The following is an 18,607-nucleotide window of genomic DNA, read 5'->3' on the forward strand; positions in this document are numbered from 1 at the left end:
GAACTGGCAGGGACACAGCGGAGGCCACTGATGGATGAAAAAGAGCTGCGGGGTGAGAAGGGAGGATGAAAGAGGACACACACTGTCGAGCTGGCTTCGACCAGTCGCGGGGGGGGGGCAGAGGAAGTGTTAGCTGGCTGCTGCAGGTGCAACGGGCACTGCCAGGACGAGCTGTCACACAGGTCCAGAAGATATATGATCAAAAGGAGTTGAAAGAATTAATTTGTCTCATCAGAATCATCAGAAACAAACAAACAAAAAAGAAAACGAGCTGCCAGCTTCACTGCTCTTGTTCAGTTACCAGTTATAGCTTCGCCGTTTCTGAATGAAAAAAAAACAAAAGCTGATGAGACATCACACATTCACATCATCAAACATTCACTTCAAAGCACAGCTGGAGTTCTGGTGCTGGAGCTCAGAAGGAGCAGACGGTATTAAAAAATTAACGCAGCATCCCCCTCGTGTCTGCTGGTTAGAGAGCAGGAGCAGATAAAACACGTGGACATTGATTATAAATCACCTGCTGCAGGTGAACAGCGCTGTGCAGAGGAGGACAGGCGGTCTGCTGAGAAACTCCCTACAATATAAAATGTGGGTATATTGAAGAAATACAGACATCTAATAAGATTATTTGCCTGTGATTGTAACGCTCCCTTCAGTTTCTACGTAAATATTTTATCAGCTGAGAGTACATTCAAAGTGACGGATTAAAGAGGGATGAAAAGTCTATTTTACTTTGTAAACAAAGCCTGATGTGGCGTGTTGGAGTTTGTTAGAGGGAGAGAATTACTCTGTTTGAAAAAGAAAAACTAGGCCATCTCTGCTTGTATTCCTTTGTTTTCAGGGAGCGAGAGAGTCTTATGTAAATGTTGGATGCACGAAGCGCTGGAGATGACTTCTATGGGAGTCGTACGCCGAACCGAAATTCACTTTGACCGTCCGCTCTGTTGATCCTGGCTCCACTCGACATCTGGGGGCTCCACTGCTGCATGTGTAGAAATAATAATTGCAAAATTGCCCCATATTTTAAATTCTAGATATATTTCTTGCAACATTGAAACTAAATATGTAGAATAATATTGAAGTGGTAACCCTTTCTGGGCTTGAACTTTGATGGATGGAAAATAAAAGAAATAACCACAGAACTTTGTTATTACAGCAAATATTTTTTTAGTTTAAGTTTTATATCTTATACGGTCGGTCCATGAACCAACACATAGTCTTGTGTTTGGGCCAAAAGTCAAATAAGATCCATCTCCAGAATCCGACCAACGCTGGACCGAGTCATTCGTGCTCTCATCTGGTCTCGACCCGGCGAGTGTGCCTCACAGTTCCAGTTCTGGCTTCCCTCCGTTGGCTCCCCGTCCGCTTTGGATTTGATATTATTACCGATCACTTTTAAAGCTCGTCTTTGTCTTGGCCCAAAGAAACACAGCAGTAAATGCTGACTCCATATGAGCCTGTTCACATCCTGAGATCTTCAGGTGGGGCCTCTCTAGACGCTCGTTAAGTCGAGGCTTAGATCTAAAAGGTGACCGCGCTCCTGCCGTCATCACAGTGGAGGAGAGAAGGCTCCCAAACTCATTTATATCACTTCTTAAACCCTATTTTTATTATAGACTTGCTTTAATGTGAAGTTGTCTTTTTTTTAATTCTCTCCACTGTTCTTAATCTTTTCATCCATTTCTAATTTCTCTTTCATGATGTTTTTCTTTTTATCTGCCTTTCATTACTTTTATTCTTTTTTATCTGCAATTTTTCCCTTTCTTATCGCTTTCTTATCGCTTTTATTCCTTTTTGTTTGTGTTTATTCATGTTGACATTTTGTGTTTTGCCTTCTTGTTTTAACCTTTCCTGAGTCTGTGTGGCGTTTATTCTGTTTTATTGTCTTCCATTCTGAGTTTCCTGCTTTTCCTTTAGTCTGTCAAAGCAAACGTTCTTTATAAATAAAGTTCTCAAAGTTGCTGCCAATTACACTACATCCAAATACACACGTTTAGGATTTTCAGAGGGGTAATGCCGCATTTAAACATATTAAATTAATTCCCTTAAACCATTTTAAAAGCGTCTTGTTTTGCAGAACCCAAAACAAAACATTAGGGGTTTTTTTGTCCGTGTGTTTTACCATCCTCAAAGACACAGACATAAAGGTCTGCTCAGGTAGAGGAGACCATTCTGTAAATATTCATTATCAATTAATCTGTCAGATATTTTCAATCGTTTTGTCTCTAAAATCATGACGTCATGATGTCGTCAAACTGCTCGTTCTGTCCGACCAACAGTCCAAAAACCAAAGATTTTGCATTCACGATGTAAAGAAACAGACATCTGAGAAGCTGGAAATAAACCCCAGAATAACTCTGACCCGCAATGAAACTTGAGTATGTTTATGCGTGAACTTGTGCTCTTTATGTACCGAGTCTGTGGTAGAAGTCAAAACAGCATTCAGGCTCTTTGTGTCACTTCCTGTCATGTGGAATGTCACTTCGTCCTCACAACAATGCTCATGAAAGGCAGAGGAAACGGCCCCAGGATCAATTGTTTCAGAGCACACACTCCATCCATTGTTGTCTGGCCAGCACACACACACACACACACACACACAGCCTCAGACGGACCTCAGCGTGCGTGTGTGTGTGTGTGTGTGCTGTAAACATGTTCTGGAGTGCATTAGGACGAGGCTGAAGCAGGAGGAGGAGGAGGAGGAGAAGGAGAACAAGGAGGAAGTGATATTTTTCTCCTGCAGGAGCTTCCTGTTCAGGGACATAAATGCTGCTAAAAATAACCGCCGCCTCTCGTCCAGATGTGCTTTTCATCAGAGTTGAAAAAAATGGGGAGAAAACATGAAGAGTGAGGGAAAGGAGCAAAATCCTGCGAGCCAATCAGATGACTCGGGCTGTTCCTTGCTTTACGCCCCTTCACCCCCGATTAGTTCGGCCCATTGTTTTTTCTCTGACAAAGTTCCCGCAGCTCGGCTCATTTGCAAACAATCCTCCAAACAATGCTGACACCGCCGCTGGAGCTGCTGCTGCCGCTCAGGCGCTCCACCTCCCACCTGTGGCCTCCGAGTCCAACCCTGCAGGGAGGTTTGTTATCATCGCTGCCCCGTCAGAGTGAAGACGGCATATAAACTCTATACTCACATAATAATGGTGAAACTTTTCCATGTGGGTGTTTGGGCTGAGTTTGGACAACAAAAATATGCAGGTTTTTTGAAAACACGGAAAACCTGCTTAAAAAAAGGCGACTGACTTATATTCTGTTGCCAGGAGATCAGTTTGGCTTTCTGGGGTTTTTTATTCTGGTGTGTCACGTTCAAAGTCAATGTTACGATAATGTTTCTATCTTTTACTTCAGCGTCTCGTTCAAACTTATCTCATTACTGAACATTATAATGAAACAGAGGAGGACACAAACCACTCAAAACCTTTTCAATAGAAAGGTCCGTCAGGCCAGAGATGTTGGTTGTGGCGGATATCTGGCGCCTTTGACCAAAAGCCAATCGTCTGCTTGACGACAGCCGGAACCGGGAAACACATCAGCCAATCGTGTTGTTGCACTGATGCCGGCGCACAGTTGAGAGATTCACAACAGTTTCAAGCGATTTTGAAGATTTAAGGCGTCACGGCATAAAATAAGTTGCGGTCGTGTCGTGAGACCGTGCACGTGCGTTTTAGTGAACCTGTAGGAAGAAAGTGTTTTCTTTCCCCAACTGTTTTCAATCAGCCACCTCACTTCATCAAAGCTATGCATGTATCCCTTTTATTCCCTCTTTTAATGTCCTCCCTTAAATTCCTGTGTCAGGCTCCCTCTCCTGTGTATTTTCCCTCCCCTCTCCGGCTCTCTTCCACGCCGACGTTGTGTTCAGGATATAGCTGAACACAGTGTTCCCCTCCAGTCTCATGTTTGTCTTCTTACTTTGGTATTCGGCCTCAAAGTGAAAGTTACGCAGAGCCAAAGATTTGTTTTCTCTCACATTATTATTCCCCCACTTCAACGTCTGTTCCTCACATCATTGTTCCAGCCACTTCTCCCTCTTTACTTTTTTTGACTGTAGTATTCATAATAGCTGGAAAACATTCGCCGGGCGACCGCGTTGAGTTTTGAGGTTGAAGCCTATAAACTCTATAGCAGGGCTGTTGCCCCACTGTAAGGTTCGAGTTGGCCTTCCTGATTATTTGGGTTAAAAACAAAATGAAATCTGTTGAAAAAAAATATAATATAATATAAAGTGCTGTTTAAAAGGTGCAATATAGAAGAAATGTAGTTGGAAACATTCAAAAATTAGCTGACAATATCAACTGAATGTAAATTTGAGCTCTTTCTCCCAATGGTCCAAAGCTCCTCTGCTAGTGGTGCAAACACCAACACCCATGTAGTCCGGCTAGCTACATGGCTAACTGAGCTAATAAGACAGAAGCTCCCCTTTCCTACAGAAAACACTGCTCCTGAAACGCCTCGTCAGCAGTCGCAGCTTAAAATTTCTTGACTTTGTGACATCACACCACGTCACAACGTCACACATTTGCCTAGTTTATGCCTAGTGGTTAGTTTGGCATGTAAGAATCAATTTAGCACATCTGCTCTGTTGTTGTTAGCGGTGGTGGGTCATGCGTGTGTGAGCTGACGAATCACAGGGGACTCTGTATTCGGGGGGGGGGGGGGGGGGGGCCTTAAAGAGACAGGAGCTGCTGCACTGGACAGTATGAGAAAACTGATGTGTTTTACTTGACTAAAGCATGTAAAGGTTATTCTAGTAGTAACCCAAAATAAACAATGAACCTGAAAATGAGCATAAGATGTCTCCTTTAACACCGAGCTGCAGAGCCTGCATACAATCAGACTGGACCATAATGCAACATTCACTGAAGTAGCCGCACGTTCATGATGTCCAATCTAAAACACTCAAATAATCTATAAGCTCATCTGATGAAGTCAAACCCGCATAAGATGCAGAGATCTAACATCCCTGCCCTTGTACACGCTAAGTACAATACAGGCTCACGTCAGGCCTGAACATGAAATGTCGAGCTTGATGGATGTCAGTGCGGGTCACATGGGCGCACTCTCATTATTTGACATGTCCGTAAAAATAGCTGCACTGCTGGGATAGTGTGGACGACAGTAATCCCCTGATCTCGCTCTGCACTAGGCCACGACCGCATCTCGTCCATGCCAGGCTGTCCAGATGGCGGGTAGGGATATCCGTCCCATCTGCCAGCCCAGAGAAGCGCAGGGGCCAAGCAGATTACTGCTTCGCTGAGACACTGATCTACTAGCATACCTCCACTCCTCCACCGAGTTTGGGCAGCATGAGTGGGAAAAAGAGAGGCAGACCCGCTGGAACATTGTGTCTATGTGTGTGTAATGGTGTCTGCAAACTTCAGGCTCTGGCGCACAGATGTAAAGAGAGGAAGGTTCATCAGTGTTGAACTTGCAGTGTGTCGCAGTCTGGCCGGTGATCCCAGAGTGTGAATTTTTAAAGCTGGGGGTGGCTGATCAGGAAGGGAAGGGAAGGCACGCTGTGTCTGTGTGTTACAGAGTGGGGCTAAGAGGATTAGCTAAACGCCTCTGCCTAGCCTGGATACCCAGAGCTGTGGAAATCCCACTGCAATCACAACCCCCACCCTGGACCCACCTCACTCCAAAATATGGAGCTTGTATCTCATACCCTGATGGACCATTAGCCGTGGACTACTGGCTCTCTGACCTCCATCTAATTCAACCATGTCCAAAAATGGAAGAAAAATGAAGTCAATCTTCCACTAAAAACACATGTCATCCAGCCTAGCAACAACCAAACACCAAACACAGAGCCCACTCTTCTCCAGAGAAGTCCGCTGCTCTTAAATACATCACACAACAATTTCACTTCAAGGAGAGAAACGGTCTAGACAACACACCAAAAACCATTAGGCTGACCAGTGTAAAAATAAAAAACACCCCAGAGGGCTGCAGGGCCTCAAACTAAGTCCCAGGAAAGATGGGTGTCGAAACGTGAAACATTTATCTCTAAAAGGCTAAAACCCTCTAAATACATTGAAGCGATATAGACCGGTCGGCGGACCTTTATTGAACCCAGATGTGCGCTGCCAGTTCACGCAGACAGACGTGCCTTTAGACGCAGATCCATCAACGCAGCTTAGAGTAACAGCGCAGTCGGAAACGGTGCCAAAACGCCTGGCAGCCGACTCCTCCAGCTGCTGCATAAAACACAGACGCTGACGCCATGACCGTGACCGTAAACTCTAAAAACGGACGACACGGACAAGAGGAAGCCTTGAACATGAACGCAGACCAAGGCATGGAAACACAGAGCGGAGGATGTATGAGGTGGAGCTCTCAAATATAATACAGCTGTATGAAAAGCTGCCCTCCCAGTCAAAGACAACAAGAAAAAGGTCCAGGACAGGAAATCATAAAATCCTCTTTCTTTCACCATCTTCTCCCTCTCTGGACCAATCAAAAGAGCACTGCTGAACGAGGGGGAAAAATGTTGCTTTCCTTGGCAGGGAAACGTGCAAACCGTCTGGACAGAGTGTGTGTGAGAGTTAAAGGGGTGATGGGGTGAGTGTGTCAAAGGTAGATTAAAGGAAGCAGACGAAGAGCGCGATGAAACCTCCAGCTGTGCCAGCAGCTGTAGCTCGTCCCCCAACACGAGAGGGGAATCGGGGTGACGCCGACGACTGCCAACAGTTCATAGCTTAGGGCCGTCTCCTGTGGTGCAATCAGCCCTATATGGCGCTGCAGACGCCGAGACAAACATGATCGCTGCAGGCTGACAGACCCACGCACACACATGTGAAGGAAGTGAGATAGAGAAAGAGAGGGACAGAAATGGAGACTTACTTAAGTAATCTCTCAAGTCTATTTATGTATCAGCGTTTCCTGAACAGTCTCGAGTTAGTCAGCAGGCGCAAAGACTGGAACATCTGGATGCCGATATGTTTTAGGATACCTTTTAACATCGCGTCAGCCAGAAGGGAAAAAGTCCCCTTGGCTACTGTCCACGGAGCCTGGGGATCAAAGGTCCCAGTCCACTTCCAGCCAGCTCCAATAAATATCGACATTCCTCCCACCGCCAAATTAATTGCTGGGTTTCCGAGCACGCAAAGACTAACACGGCTCCCACAGGACGAGTGGGAGTGAAGTGGTGCTGCTGTTTAAGAAGCGAATGCAATCTGTGCAACCTCCTTCAGACTGCTTGACTTTATTGTTGGAGTCTTTTACGATTACTACAACAGTCCACACCCGCAATCAATGCTGTGTACACACACCAGAATTATTTCACAATAAAAAGAACAGAAAATAGAAAATGATTTCCAATTAGTGCTGCAAAGTCTGTTAAAAAAATTATATTGCAATTATTTTGACGGATATTGTAACTGTAATATGATTCACGGTGAGTTGGAATCATTTTAACTGAAGAAACTATTAACCTTCAATTAAAATCCTGATGAGACATTATTCACAGTCTGTATCAAACAAAACATCTTTTCTTCCATCTGGAGAAAAAGCTGTGTGGGCCCGACCTTCTCTGCAGCTCTACAGCACTTTATTATAATCCTGTCTTCACACGTTTTATCTTTCACACTCTCTGAGCAAATTCTCGCACGCTGTCTAACGTGCAAAAATCCTTTTTTATTTACTTATTTTCCTGATGAAGGTCAAGTACTGAAACATTACAAATAAATGTGTCAGTTAGACGGTGTGTGCGTGGAAGTTTGTACAACATTTGGTCCAGGTGTGCAGGAGAGAGTCGACCCTCTCCTACACACCTGGCTCATGAAACAGATGTGCAAAGTATTTTTCTCTGTTTTGACATATTTTATCTTTTTCAAAGAATCAGAGCTTCTTTGATTTGGATATCACACTCGGCCATGTTGCGATTTTGATAATATTTCGACCAATGTCAACCCTAGTTAACAATCTATAATCACTTAACCTTCAATTATTTCCTAATGAAATGTCTAAAAGAAGGTCCAAAAATAACGATACCAACACCTTGACTACGATAACGGTTCCTGAAGGACACTTTTTTCCGATACCGGTTTTATAAAATCTGCTTTAACAATAGATTTCATTACACATACACGTGCTGAGCCCCGTCTCTTGGTGTAACCTGGTGTTTTTTCTTGCCACAACAAGCATGCTGCATGCTGATTGGCCCACTGACACTGATGAGATTAACTCCTTCGGTATCGAAGTTTGGTATCGAACGGTAAACCATTTTTTCGATACTCGATATTATCAAGGCAATTCGGTCGGTGCCATAAAAGTATTACATTTCTATGCCCAGCCCTCCATTTGTACCAATAAACACAATATTGCATTAAAGATAGCTCTTTTTTGGCTTAAACTCCTCATCCGCCATGTTGCCAACTATAACTCATGTTGCATTATTTACAATACGTCCCCCAGAGCCATCTAGTTGGCTGCATAAATCTATCGGTGCGGATCTGCTGGTTAATGAGCTGTGGACTGTGGACACCTACGAGATCGATCACGATCTAAACACTGCCCACAACGAAGTAGTAGAAGTACTGAACATAACTCATTTTTGACCTGAAAATTGCGCTGGATGAAAAGTCAGGGTATCACTAAAGTTATTCCAGTTTATCCTCTGAGCACCGTGGACATCTGTACCAAGTGTCGTGCCATCCACACAGTCCACACGCCACCAGCATCTCTAAAAAACAAGACGACTTCCAATTTACAATCACATGAAACAGCTGAGAGGTTTAAACCATCAAACGTTCATCAGCACTAATCTAAACCATGTTTCATTAGTCTCTCGACGCACAGAACTCCCGGCGTCCCTCGTACAGTCCGCGGCCCGAGAAGGATGACATTAATCCTGAAGTTAATGTCCCTGGGAGAGGAGCAGAAGAGTGAGTGGGCGTATGGGTGACACACTTACTGAGGATTTTATGCATCTCGAGCTGTAAAACTCAATACACCCTCCTCTCTCATCTCTCTCTGGTCCATCTATCATTCTGATGTTTTTCCTTCGTTTTTTACTGTAGACACTCTTCTCCTTTGAAGCCCTGCCCCGCCTGAATAGTCTATCCCCATGTTTTATTGAGGCGGCGCTGCCAGCTGCTAGCATCTCGCAGGTTGACCCCAGTCTACCTCGTTTTCATCTTGCAAAGCTCATGCGCGCTCGCATCAGGAATCACTTAAGGTGACTTGATTTACCGGCACGGCAATAAACTCTGCTGTTACTGGAGTAAAAGTGGTGAGAATGTGTGAACGCTGCCGCTGCGCAAATTCATCTTTAGCCGTTTTCTCTCTGCAGTAAGTGGTCGGAGAGGGGCTGTGCCAGCACACACTGCTTTAAAGCATGTTGGCATGTGACCTGCGAGGTCAGGTGGCCGGCTACCAGCTGTCACTCTCTGAATATCCCTGTGTGTGTGTGTGTGTGTGTGTGTGTGTGTGTGTGTGTGTGTGTGTGTGTGCGCGCACGCTTCTACACCCGCGTGATTGTGTTTGCGAGCGTGTTAGGCAACATTCGCACGCCGCTCCGGGTTTTTCGCAGGGTTTTTTGACCTACATACTGCTCTCGACGATCAGCTCCAAAGAAATCTGTGTTAATCAGCCGCCTCTCTGGCCGGCCTGTCTGCTGCCACTAGCAGGGTGACAAAGCAGATCAGCAGACCTCATTAAGTCTGAAGAAAACAATAAGCTCAGATTTTCACTTCTCTGAGCCGACTCCCCCCCCCCCCCCCGGAGCTGCCCCCACTTTGAACATCTTAGAGGGGCAGCATTGTGTCTTTGAGGCTGCCGGTCGACTGGTTTTCTTCGGGTTAGGCAACATCTATTCATGCGACTTTGTCTATGAAGTGAAATTTGCTAACTTTATGCAGTTTGTTACACAGAACCATCAGAAACTATCTAGAAAAGGAGGCACTTTCAAAAAAAATAATGGCAGGTGATTGGACGAACCATTTGTCTATCACCGTCTGAAGTGGCTATCTTTATCTTGACTTTCTTCTTATCATAAGAAGCAGTGTAACGATGCATTGCTCCAGACTGATATATCGATTCAATGATCAACGATCTGATAGCATCAATGCAAAGTGAAAACATCGATTCATATCGGTGCCATCATTAAGATACGCCTTTATTTTGAAATTCCCACCGTTTCCGTCCATGCACAACTCCTTTCTAAACAGTGCTTTCTTTTTATAAAAAAATGTCCATTTAAATGTCTGGAACCATTGATAAAATAATATGTCCATATGTCAAATCATATTTAAGTTGCTTTTCTTGAGTTGATATAAATGTAACTGTGTTAAATGTGCAGATGATATCATCTCATATCGTCGCAGGCTCCTGTATCGAATCGAATCGAAATCATATCGTGGCAGACTTTGTGATATCGGTAAATATCGTATCGTTGTCCAAAGAATCGATATAATATCGTATCGTGATGAAACTTGCTATTTACACCCGATTATAAACACATAAGGGCGATACGAGACCATTGAGCTCGCTGGCAACACCACTGTAAAACTGTAAAACAAACAAATTGCTCTGCCGTCCACTCAACACTTCACAATAAAATTTCACTTCCTGTCGCACAGGAGGACCACAAATATCATAAAAATATACTTGACAGGTCACAACAATTATTCAACTGTATTTCTCAGGGTTACAATAAAAACCACTGTGGTTCAGACACAAGAATTCATGAGAGATCTCCTGAATCCAGCTGCCTAGCAACGCAAGAAACTTGCAAGTGATCGTGCAAAATAAATCCAGAAGAGAAAATGTGTGTTGATGGAAGAACAGCAAGTGCTCGTCTTTCAATAGATGCTGTGACACCCGAGCTTCACGCAAACCACACAACACCAAACACTATGTTGGTGTAACTCCATCATCACTCTGCAGTAACTGGACATTTCCAGCAAGACACAGATAACCAGTGTGCAACAAAAGACAGAACAAATACATCTTTACATAAAACAAGCTTACCTCTAGAGTTGGTAGCCATGTCCGCCACCTTCTGAAAGGCATCTAAAAAGGCCACTGCTGCCAGAATTGTGGTCCTGTAAATATAAGAGGCACATGTTCACTGCACCACGACTGCATAAAATCCTGAGTCTATAAATGTTGCACATGATTTCTTTTCAACGAGGTGTCTCTGCTCACTGGAGCTACATCTCACCTGAGTTGCGAGTGCAGTTTTGTGGCCTTGGCACTGAAGTCCTCCCACACAGGGTAAGAGCTCTGAAAAGAGAAATGAGACGAATAAACAAACTCAGCAAGGACGTTGAAGTGCGTGGAGACATAATGTTCTCTGCAACAGATCGTGCAATCTGGTGCAGTTTAATAACATTTAAATCAGCTGGATTTGCTGTATTTTCCTTTTACATAATTGCCACTAATAAGATGCTGAGCTGGAATAAAGCTGCAATAAATCACAGAGGGCGTCTCGACTCGAGGGTTAAACACAGGTTGGTGTACGAGCGCCCTGCTCTGACTTGTCTTTTAAAAAAAAGGTCAGCATGATTTCTCAGTGCACACATGTGTTATTATCGTCCTCGATCAGCCTCCCTCGAATCTGGTCCTCACGTGTTTATACGGCTGGATCTGCATAAGCTCTTATATCACAAGTGTTTATGTGCACGGGGCAGGTAGTTTGTTCTAGTCTTTGAAATAGTCTGGATGAGATTTACCCCGGGATCATCACACACCGCCTTAAGCTACAAGAGCAGAAGCCAAAACGCGAAACACATTCAAGGGCTAAGATCCCATTCAAGAGCCTGAGCGCTGGAGAGAGGAGAGGAAGGGCATAACCCCGGTGCGCCTCTTTGATGGTGAGGAGCCGAGAGAGGCCACACATCCTGACTGTACAGAGTCACTTTGGAAACAGTCGCCATCATTTTCGTTTCAGCCTCTAACATCACCCCTAACAAAAATGTTTGCCATGAACCTCCTCCCCGCCTCCCTGTCTGCACTTGACTCCAACAGGTGTCTAATTAACTTGTGCGGCCTGTGGCTCCCAGGAGGGGGGGCGGGGAGGGATGCGCTGCCAAGACAGCTGAGGGTGAAGAAGCGGGTAAAGAGGAGCTGCAGCGAGAGGGGGACCGGAGGGGATGGTAGGGAGGGAAGAGGGAGGGGGGGAGGGCACATTTGTCTCTTCATCCACACCCAGAAGCTCCCAGGGAGGTGAGACAAACAGAGGAAAGGAAGGAGACAGAGAGGCTCTTCCTCCCACGCCTCGTCATTCACAGGAGGGTGAGGTCAAAAGCATCATCCTTGGAGCCGGTTGGATGTGTTGCTCAAGGACATGAAAAAAAAAGAAGGTGGTTGCTTTCCCACGCATCACGTCCATTGCTGACCTAATTCTTGATTTCTGATCCGATGCTTTTTCCACCTCTCCCTCAGCCTCATCGGGCCTTCAACCGACTGGCGCTCCGCTCGTATCAACACATTTTGTCCGAGGCTTTTTAAGTTTACTTAGCGGCCCTGCAATGGGTGTCACGTAGGTGATTGTGCATCATACTGTAACATTGTTCACAATCAGTGAGATCAGCACAGGAAAGCCGTGCTGCCGCGTTGCTCCCAGAGGGGGGTTAAAGCTGGTCTGACAGGCTTGCGTGGCCCAGCCAGGCGGCAGGAATGAGGTCAGATCTCAGACAGTGGACATGGACACTGTGCTGACTAAGGGCTTCAGTCTCATTCATCTGCACTGCTTATCAATACACAGACTGCCTCTTTCCAAGAGCCCCCTGTCTCTGTGTCTCTCTCTGGCTCAACACAAAAGAGAAATATATGAAACCAACCCGGCGCTGCCAATAGCTGAGGGCTGATTTCATTGGAGCCTGACAAACGAGGGCCCATAAATAGTCGGTCCGAAGGCACCGCGGCCCCAGAGAGCCAGTGATCAATAAGAAATCTGTTAGGTGGAAAGTGTCGCCTGATGCTCGACTTGTTCAGTGTCATCAAACACTGTGCAGCGTGAAGCGTCCTGCACAATGAGAAGCCACACCGCCGGGGCCCGATGAATACGTTCACACTTTCCATCTGTTGTCGTGCACAACAACAGACCACCCTGCTCCAACTTCCTTGACTTGACCCCCTCCCCCAACACACACACACACACACACACACACACACACACTTGCATGTGAGAGGAAGATAATGGGAGGCATATAGTTGCTGCTTGAAGACATCATTTTGGTGGAGAAGTGATGTTTTTAGACGTATATTGAGCTGCACATTGTTGGAGTTGGAAGGTTTCCTGCCACGGGGTCAAACACGAGGAGGGACGATCGATAAGCTTTCATGCCGGTTTCAGTCCAGAAGGCTGAGGCGATGCAGCTGGGTGATTTCTGTCAGAGCATCCCTCTTGTGCGTCTGACATTTAATCTAGAGAAAGCGGCGTAGGAGGAACAGTTGTTTGAGGTCAAATGGCACCAGGGAAAAGTGCACAAAATTAACATTATCTCCCAGTATTAGTAATAGCTCTCTTGTCTTCTTGTTATATGCAGAAAATGAATGATTGTTTGACATAACCTTCTGTTGGGGTCAGGTTCTGACCCCTGAACCAAACCACCATGAAATGTGTTCACATTTAGCTGCACCAACACCAACACCAGTTGTTCCCAGATAGATTGAACTCTTAATGTGTTAGCAGTGCCTCTGACAGACCTGCTGCACATTATGCAAATAGCACAAAGGGAAACATGTTTCATCTCTCAGTTTGTCCTGCAGCGGTGTTTCCAGTGTGGGGGGAGGACCCGGTGAAAGAGACAAAGGCAGTAAAAATATGCCTGTGATCAGCCACCGTGCGCCCACTAAGAAGGTCAGATATCACTGTGCACTTTAATCTACATGTGTGTTACCTTCATGTCGTTCACGATGGCCTGGAATAATCCACCCAGCGCTCCGCACTCCTTCTCCACCGACTCCATGGTGTCAAACAACCAAACAAAACAAAACAACGCTCGCAGAAAGACACAAAAATAATCAGATTAGATATCCGCGTCTTTACGCATCAGACACGGAGAGCTTTGGTTTTTGTTCATCCGCCCTTCCTTCCTTGTCCTCTCGCTTTCCCGAGCCAGCAGCGGAGAGGATGGGAAGCCTCAAAGCCCCGCAGCCCCGCAGCTCCACACAGCCCCGCAGCCTGCGCACCGCACAGACAAAAAGAAACGCTGCTGCCTGCTCGATGGCACCGGGTAGGAAGCCGCCGCTGCTGCCGCCGCCGCCGCTCCTGGCTGCTCGCTCCGGGATGGATGGAGCAGAGGGGGCCGGGTTGAACTACACTACAGCCGGAAAACGTGGAGGGCGCACGCACCGTGGCTCCTCATGATCGCCGCGTTAGCACAAATAACGGAGAGATCACAATTGTGGGGTGGAGGGCAGGAGGAGGAGGAGGAGGAGGAGGGGGCACCACGGGAGACGGGATCGGTCGCAGGTCTGGGACGCGGGGACGCGCTCCGTTGTTAGCGGCGGAGCAGATGTCTCAGGGCTGGAGGCTCCCGTAATACGATCCATGGGAATGGAAAGGGGGCTGGTCAAGTTTTTTTTCTTCGCATATAGTGGGTGAGGAGGAGGGGTTAGGGAGGAACACCTCCCTCTTTTCCCTCCCCTCCTTCCTCCCCCATGCAAAACAAAAGTGGAGCCTGAACAATCGTCTGAGAGGTAAAGGAGGATTTCCTCTGGCGCACACACGCGCCTGTTAATGAGCGTTAGCGCCTCTGTTTAGTTGTTTGCAGGAAACAGTAACATGTGGCCCATCATCACTTAATCTCCTCAATCACCATGACAAAAGACGTCAGCTCGAGTCAACATGAGTCAACGTGAGTCACTGGGACTTAAAGGACAAGTTCAACATGTTTGGAAACATGTTTCAGTCTCCTGTCCAGAATCAGATGAGAAGATTGAATCCACTTTAATAAACTTGTTATTTTATTCCCCTTTTCCTCAGGTCAAAAATCCATCTTACACCCTAAGATCGGGCTTTTGCGTGCAATGGGAATGTGTAAACTCGGCATTTACGCCCGGGTCACTTTACTCTGCAGACACAGGTTTTTATCACCTCAACTCAACTTCGATCTAAACATAAGACCCGGGTGAACCAGGCCTCCAGGAGGAGCGCCAGGCTCTGAAGCCAGTTTTCCTCGTGGCCAAACTGTGTAATTACATCATCCTGTGATGCACTGTGACCCCAAAAAGACTTACATGTTGAAAGAAGCGTCTGTAAAATGGTGGATAAATTATTTTGAGCGTCACAACCCCTGAGAAATGACTCGTTTCACCGTCAATTTTAAAAAAACCCTGTGTAGACCCACTAATTTTGGTGGAAAAGCAATATTAGCGTAGCTTAGCTTAGCACAAAGACTGGATACAGAAAATAGACAGCTTGTTTCTGTCAGTCAAAGCTCACAAATTAAAGCTAGTTTGCTAATTTTGAAAATTGCAATTTGCTGTTACATTTTGTTTTCCGTGCCGAAAAACTAAGTGTAATGTGTTAAAGGTCTAGTGTGTAGGATGTATAATTAAATAGCTGAAGCATCCAACAAGCCAGTTTAACATGTCAACGTGTAGAATAATAAGAAAGCAGATCAACATCAGGTTTATTTGAGGTTCAGCAGTAACACATGACATTCAGACCTGACAGGGAGAGTTAGAGGCCACCAGAGCGTTATGTATGTTAACCACATCATCACTGGTCTGTTAGCTACGGGGGGGACCGGGGTCACCTCACAGCATCCGTGATAAACATCCTGTCGGTTTAAAACCCTGCACATCTGCCACACACACCTTTCTCTCTCATGTGTCGGCATCCTCTCCACGAGGCGGTGAGACGGCGAGCCCACGTGAGCAGACGGCCCAAACATGGAGGGATTACTTTTTTTATCAATCATTCCTCTTTCACCACATCACTTCCTTCTGCTTTCACCGCCGTTGGGTCACGTCAGTAAAAGTTTGCTTACAAAGCAATTACATGATCAGTGTTGTGCCGTGTAATAATATCCCTTCATGGGTCTTAGGCGGAAAATCAACACGGCTTCTTCTGTGGGTATTTATAGAGCAACCAGATACCAGCATCCTGCCATGAGAGAGGGATTTTATAAACAAGAGACGTGAGCGCTGCAGGAACAAAAGGAAAACAGAATCCTACTTTTATTAAGTTGCGGTGACTACATTAGGAGCTATGTCTGCCTCGGTGTCTTCCCCCTCCTGCCCACGTGGACAGACATGAGGTAGGGAGGCCGGGACCGGAGCCCAGTCCCTGCGCTCTCACCACAGCGCTTTACTGGCATCTCAGAGAAAACAGCTATAAAACAGAAAATATCCCCAACACAGATGCTGACATTCCTCACCACCACCACCACCACCACCACCAACCAACCCCCCCTGGAAAAAAAAAGCCTCTACTCTGCTCTCTCTGCCATACCGCTGATGCATGAGCGTCTGCGAGAGTTTCCTTAAGATGGGTTTTTAGTGAGGAAAAAATGTGACGGTTTCTGTTTCGCCCAGTAAGGCCCGCGCAACTGAAAGCAATCATCAGCCCTAAACACATCAAGCTGGGGAGACTCAGAAGAGTCTGAAGGCTTATATAACCGACTTTAAGGGGGCGATGACTCCTGGGTACATTTTTCATCCACCAGCGTGCGATAATGCCTGTTTGTTTTTCATCTCATTCATTCGAGAGGGCAGAAAGGAAAAACAATTTATCATTTCATAAGCAGAGGGAAACACAAAGGAGCCGGCCTGACATTTACTCAGCTTGCAGATAATCATAATTGAAAATCTGGATAACATTAGGTGTTATATTGTAACACGCAGTTACGTAAGGCTTGCGAGGTGGGAGCTTGGAAGCAAACGCCCGTTTGTCTTTTCTAATCTTTGACTCGGTCCACTTCCTGCTCCTTCTGGATGGCATTTTAAGGTTCCCCTCTAACCTTGATCCGGCCACAGAAGCAGCGTCGCCTCGATACAAAAAAAGGGAAACACAGTCAGGCCCTGTGATATACTGTGACCTCTCACCTCAGAGCCGGGGCCCTACCCATGATTCAGCTGGAGCCCTTGTCTTTCCTGGTTTATCGCCCGCGGTGCAGGAAGCTGTGGCTCCCCGATGAGGTCACCGCTGAGGTCTTGTGCCCACTTGGCCATGAAATCTAACAGGATTTATCATCTGCAGGTTGAGTCTGTTCAGTCTGTTACGTAAGTCATCTTTTTGTGAGCTCACCTGCAGGGAATCTTAATGACACACGAACCCAGCTTCTGGTTTTCCTTTACGAGAAGATAAGATCGACTTTATTGATCCCACGCAGGGGAAAAAGAAACCGATCGCACTGAACATGCAGGGCAGACGGCAGAGAAGTGGATTATACAACGTGATGGAGAAATTCCTGTGGGTGTTTTGATTCCCTTTTTTTTTTTTTACTTTCCACCATGGAGGCTTGTCACTATTGGAATCCATCTTAACTGAATGAGTTCAAGCTGCTGTTCTCTGTCTGTGAGGAAAACAAATTAACTGCCACCTTTCAAGCCTGCAGGGGGGTGAGAGTTTGATACTCGAGCACTAACAGTCGTATACGGTTTGTTTTTGGCTTCATGTTTACCGTTCAGTCACTGCTTTATTCGAAGGTAGCTCCAAAACTGCAGGGGGCAGCATAACCGCTGTCTGCTTCTCAAGATACCATTTGCTGTCGCTATCTTTAGCTGTAGCAACTAGCTCCCGACAGCAAGTAAATCAGGTAGCTGCGGGCAATGTGGCCACCTCCCAGTGAAAAACGACTGGACACCAGACCAGGACCGAACGTAGCCTCTGAGACTGCCACTGCCACTGTAAATACTGGGGATACAGTACAGAGGTGATTTACAGACGTTCTGATCAGGACGACGCCTCCGGGGGACGAGAGGAAATGGCAGGCGTGGACAGGAGAGGCGCTCCGTGATGTGCAGAGCTGAAATATTTTCCCATCTAACTCATTGAATTGAGGATTTATTTCCATCCATGTGGGGACCAGAGGACAAACCGAGACTGTGTTGTGAGTTTTATTTCATTTAGTTTAAATGAAGTGTGTTTTATCACGAGTTAACGTGCAATTTAGATCATTTTAGTTCCTCAAATAGAGAAACTTGAATTCAGACAGTGTGCAGTTGTATTTTTATGTTTGGTAAGGTAAATAAGTGGATAAATATCTCCTTTCTTGACATTTTGTGAGTTTATTTTGTTTACTTATGAGACTAAGTAGCGAACTCACTGGTATGACATCTCCAAGTTGAGGTTAGAAAGAGGTATTATGGGTCGGAGCTAGTTGGTTAGCATGCTAACTCCAGTGTATATCTCTGCAATACATTAACATTAAGGTCAGAACTGTTCATCCTTCATGTTCTGTTCATTAATTTGTGAATGTTTCAAACTAAAATTCGGCCTTTTTTTGTGCATATTTCTCCTTTAACACAACAGAAACAGGCTGAAATCCCCTGCAGCCATGTTGGTTCTGATCCATAACGTTATTGACCCACAGCATCACAACATGTCCCATAATGCCCTTTACTCAGGCTTGGGGAATAACTAGGCTACAACAACTTTACATAATAAAATATAGATGTAATAGATTACAGATACATTTAATAA

The 18,607-nt window shown here is 45.7% G+C and overlaps 1 protein-coding gene across 2 annotated transcripts in view; it reads right to left on the reverse strand.

Annotated features, from left to right (window-relative positions):
* Positions 1-14,426, reverse strand: part of mtss1la (MTSS I-BAR domain containing 2a) — a 28,795-nt gene extending 14,369 nt beyond the window's left edge. For both annotated transcript variants that reach the window (XM_073472694.1, XM_073472693.1), the window contains exons 1-3: positions 13,854-14,426; positions 11,171-11,232; positions 10,978-11,051 (exon numbers count right to left, since the gene is read on the reverse strand). In XM_073472694.1, the coding sequence (XP_073328795.1) occupies positions 10,978-11,051; positions 11,171-11,232; positions 13,854-13,922 (205 nt within the window). In that variant the 5' untranslated portion in view covers positions 13,923-14,426. The remainder of the gene's footprint in view (positions 1-10,977; positions 11,052-11,170; positions 11,233-13,853) is intronic.
* Positions 14,427-18,607: the final 4,181 nt, after the last annotated feature.

This window comes from Pagrus major, chromosome 8 (genome assembly GCF_040436345.1).
Source record: "Pagrus major chromosome 8, Pma_NU_1.0".
NCBI lineage: Eukaryota > Metazoa > Chordata > Actinopteri > Spariformes > Sparidae > Pagrus > Pagrus major.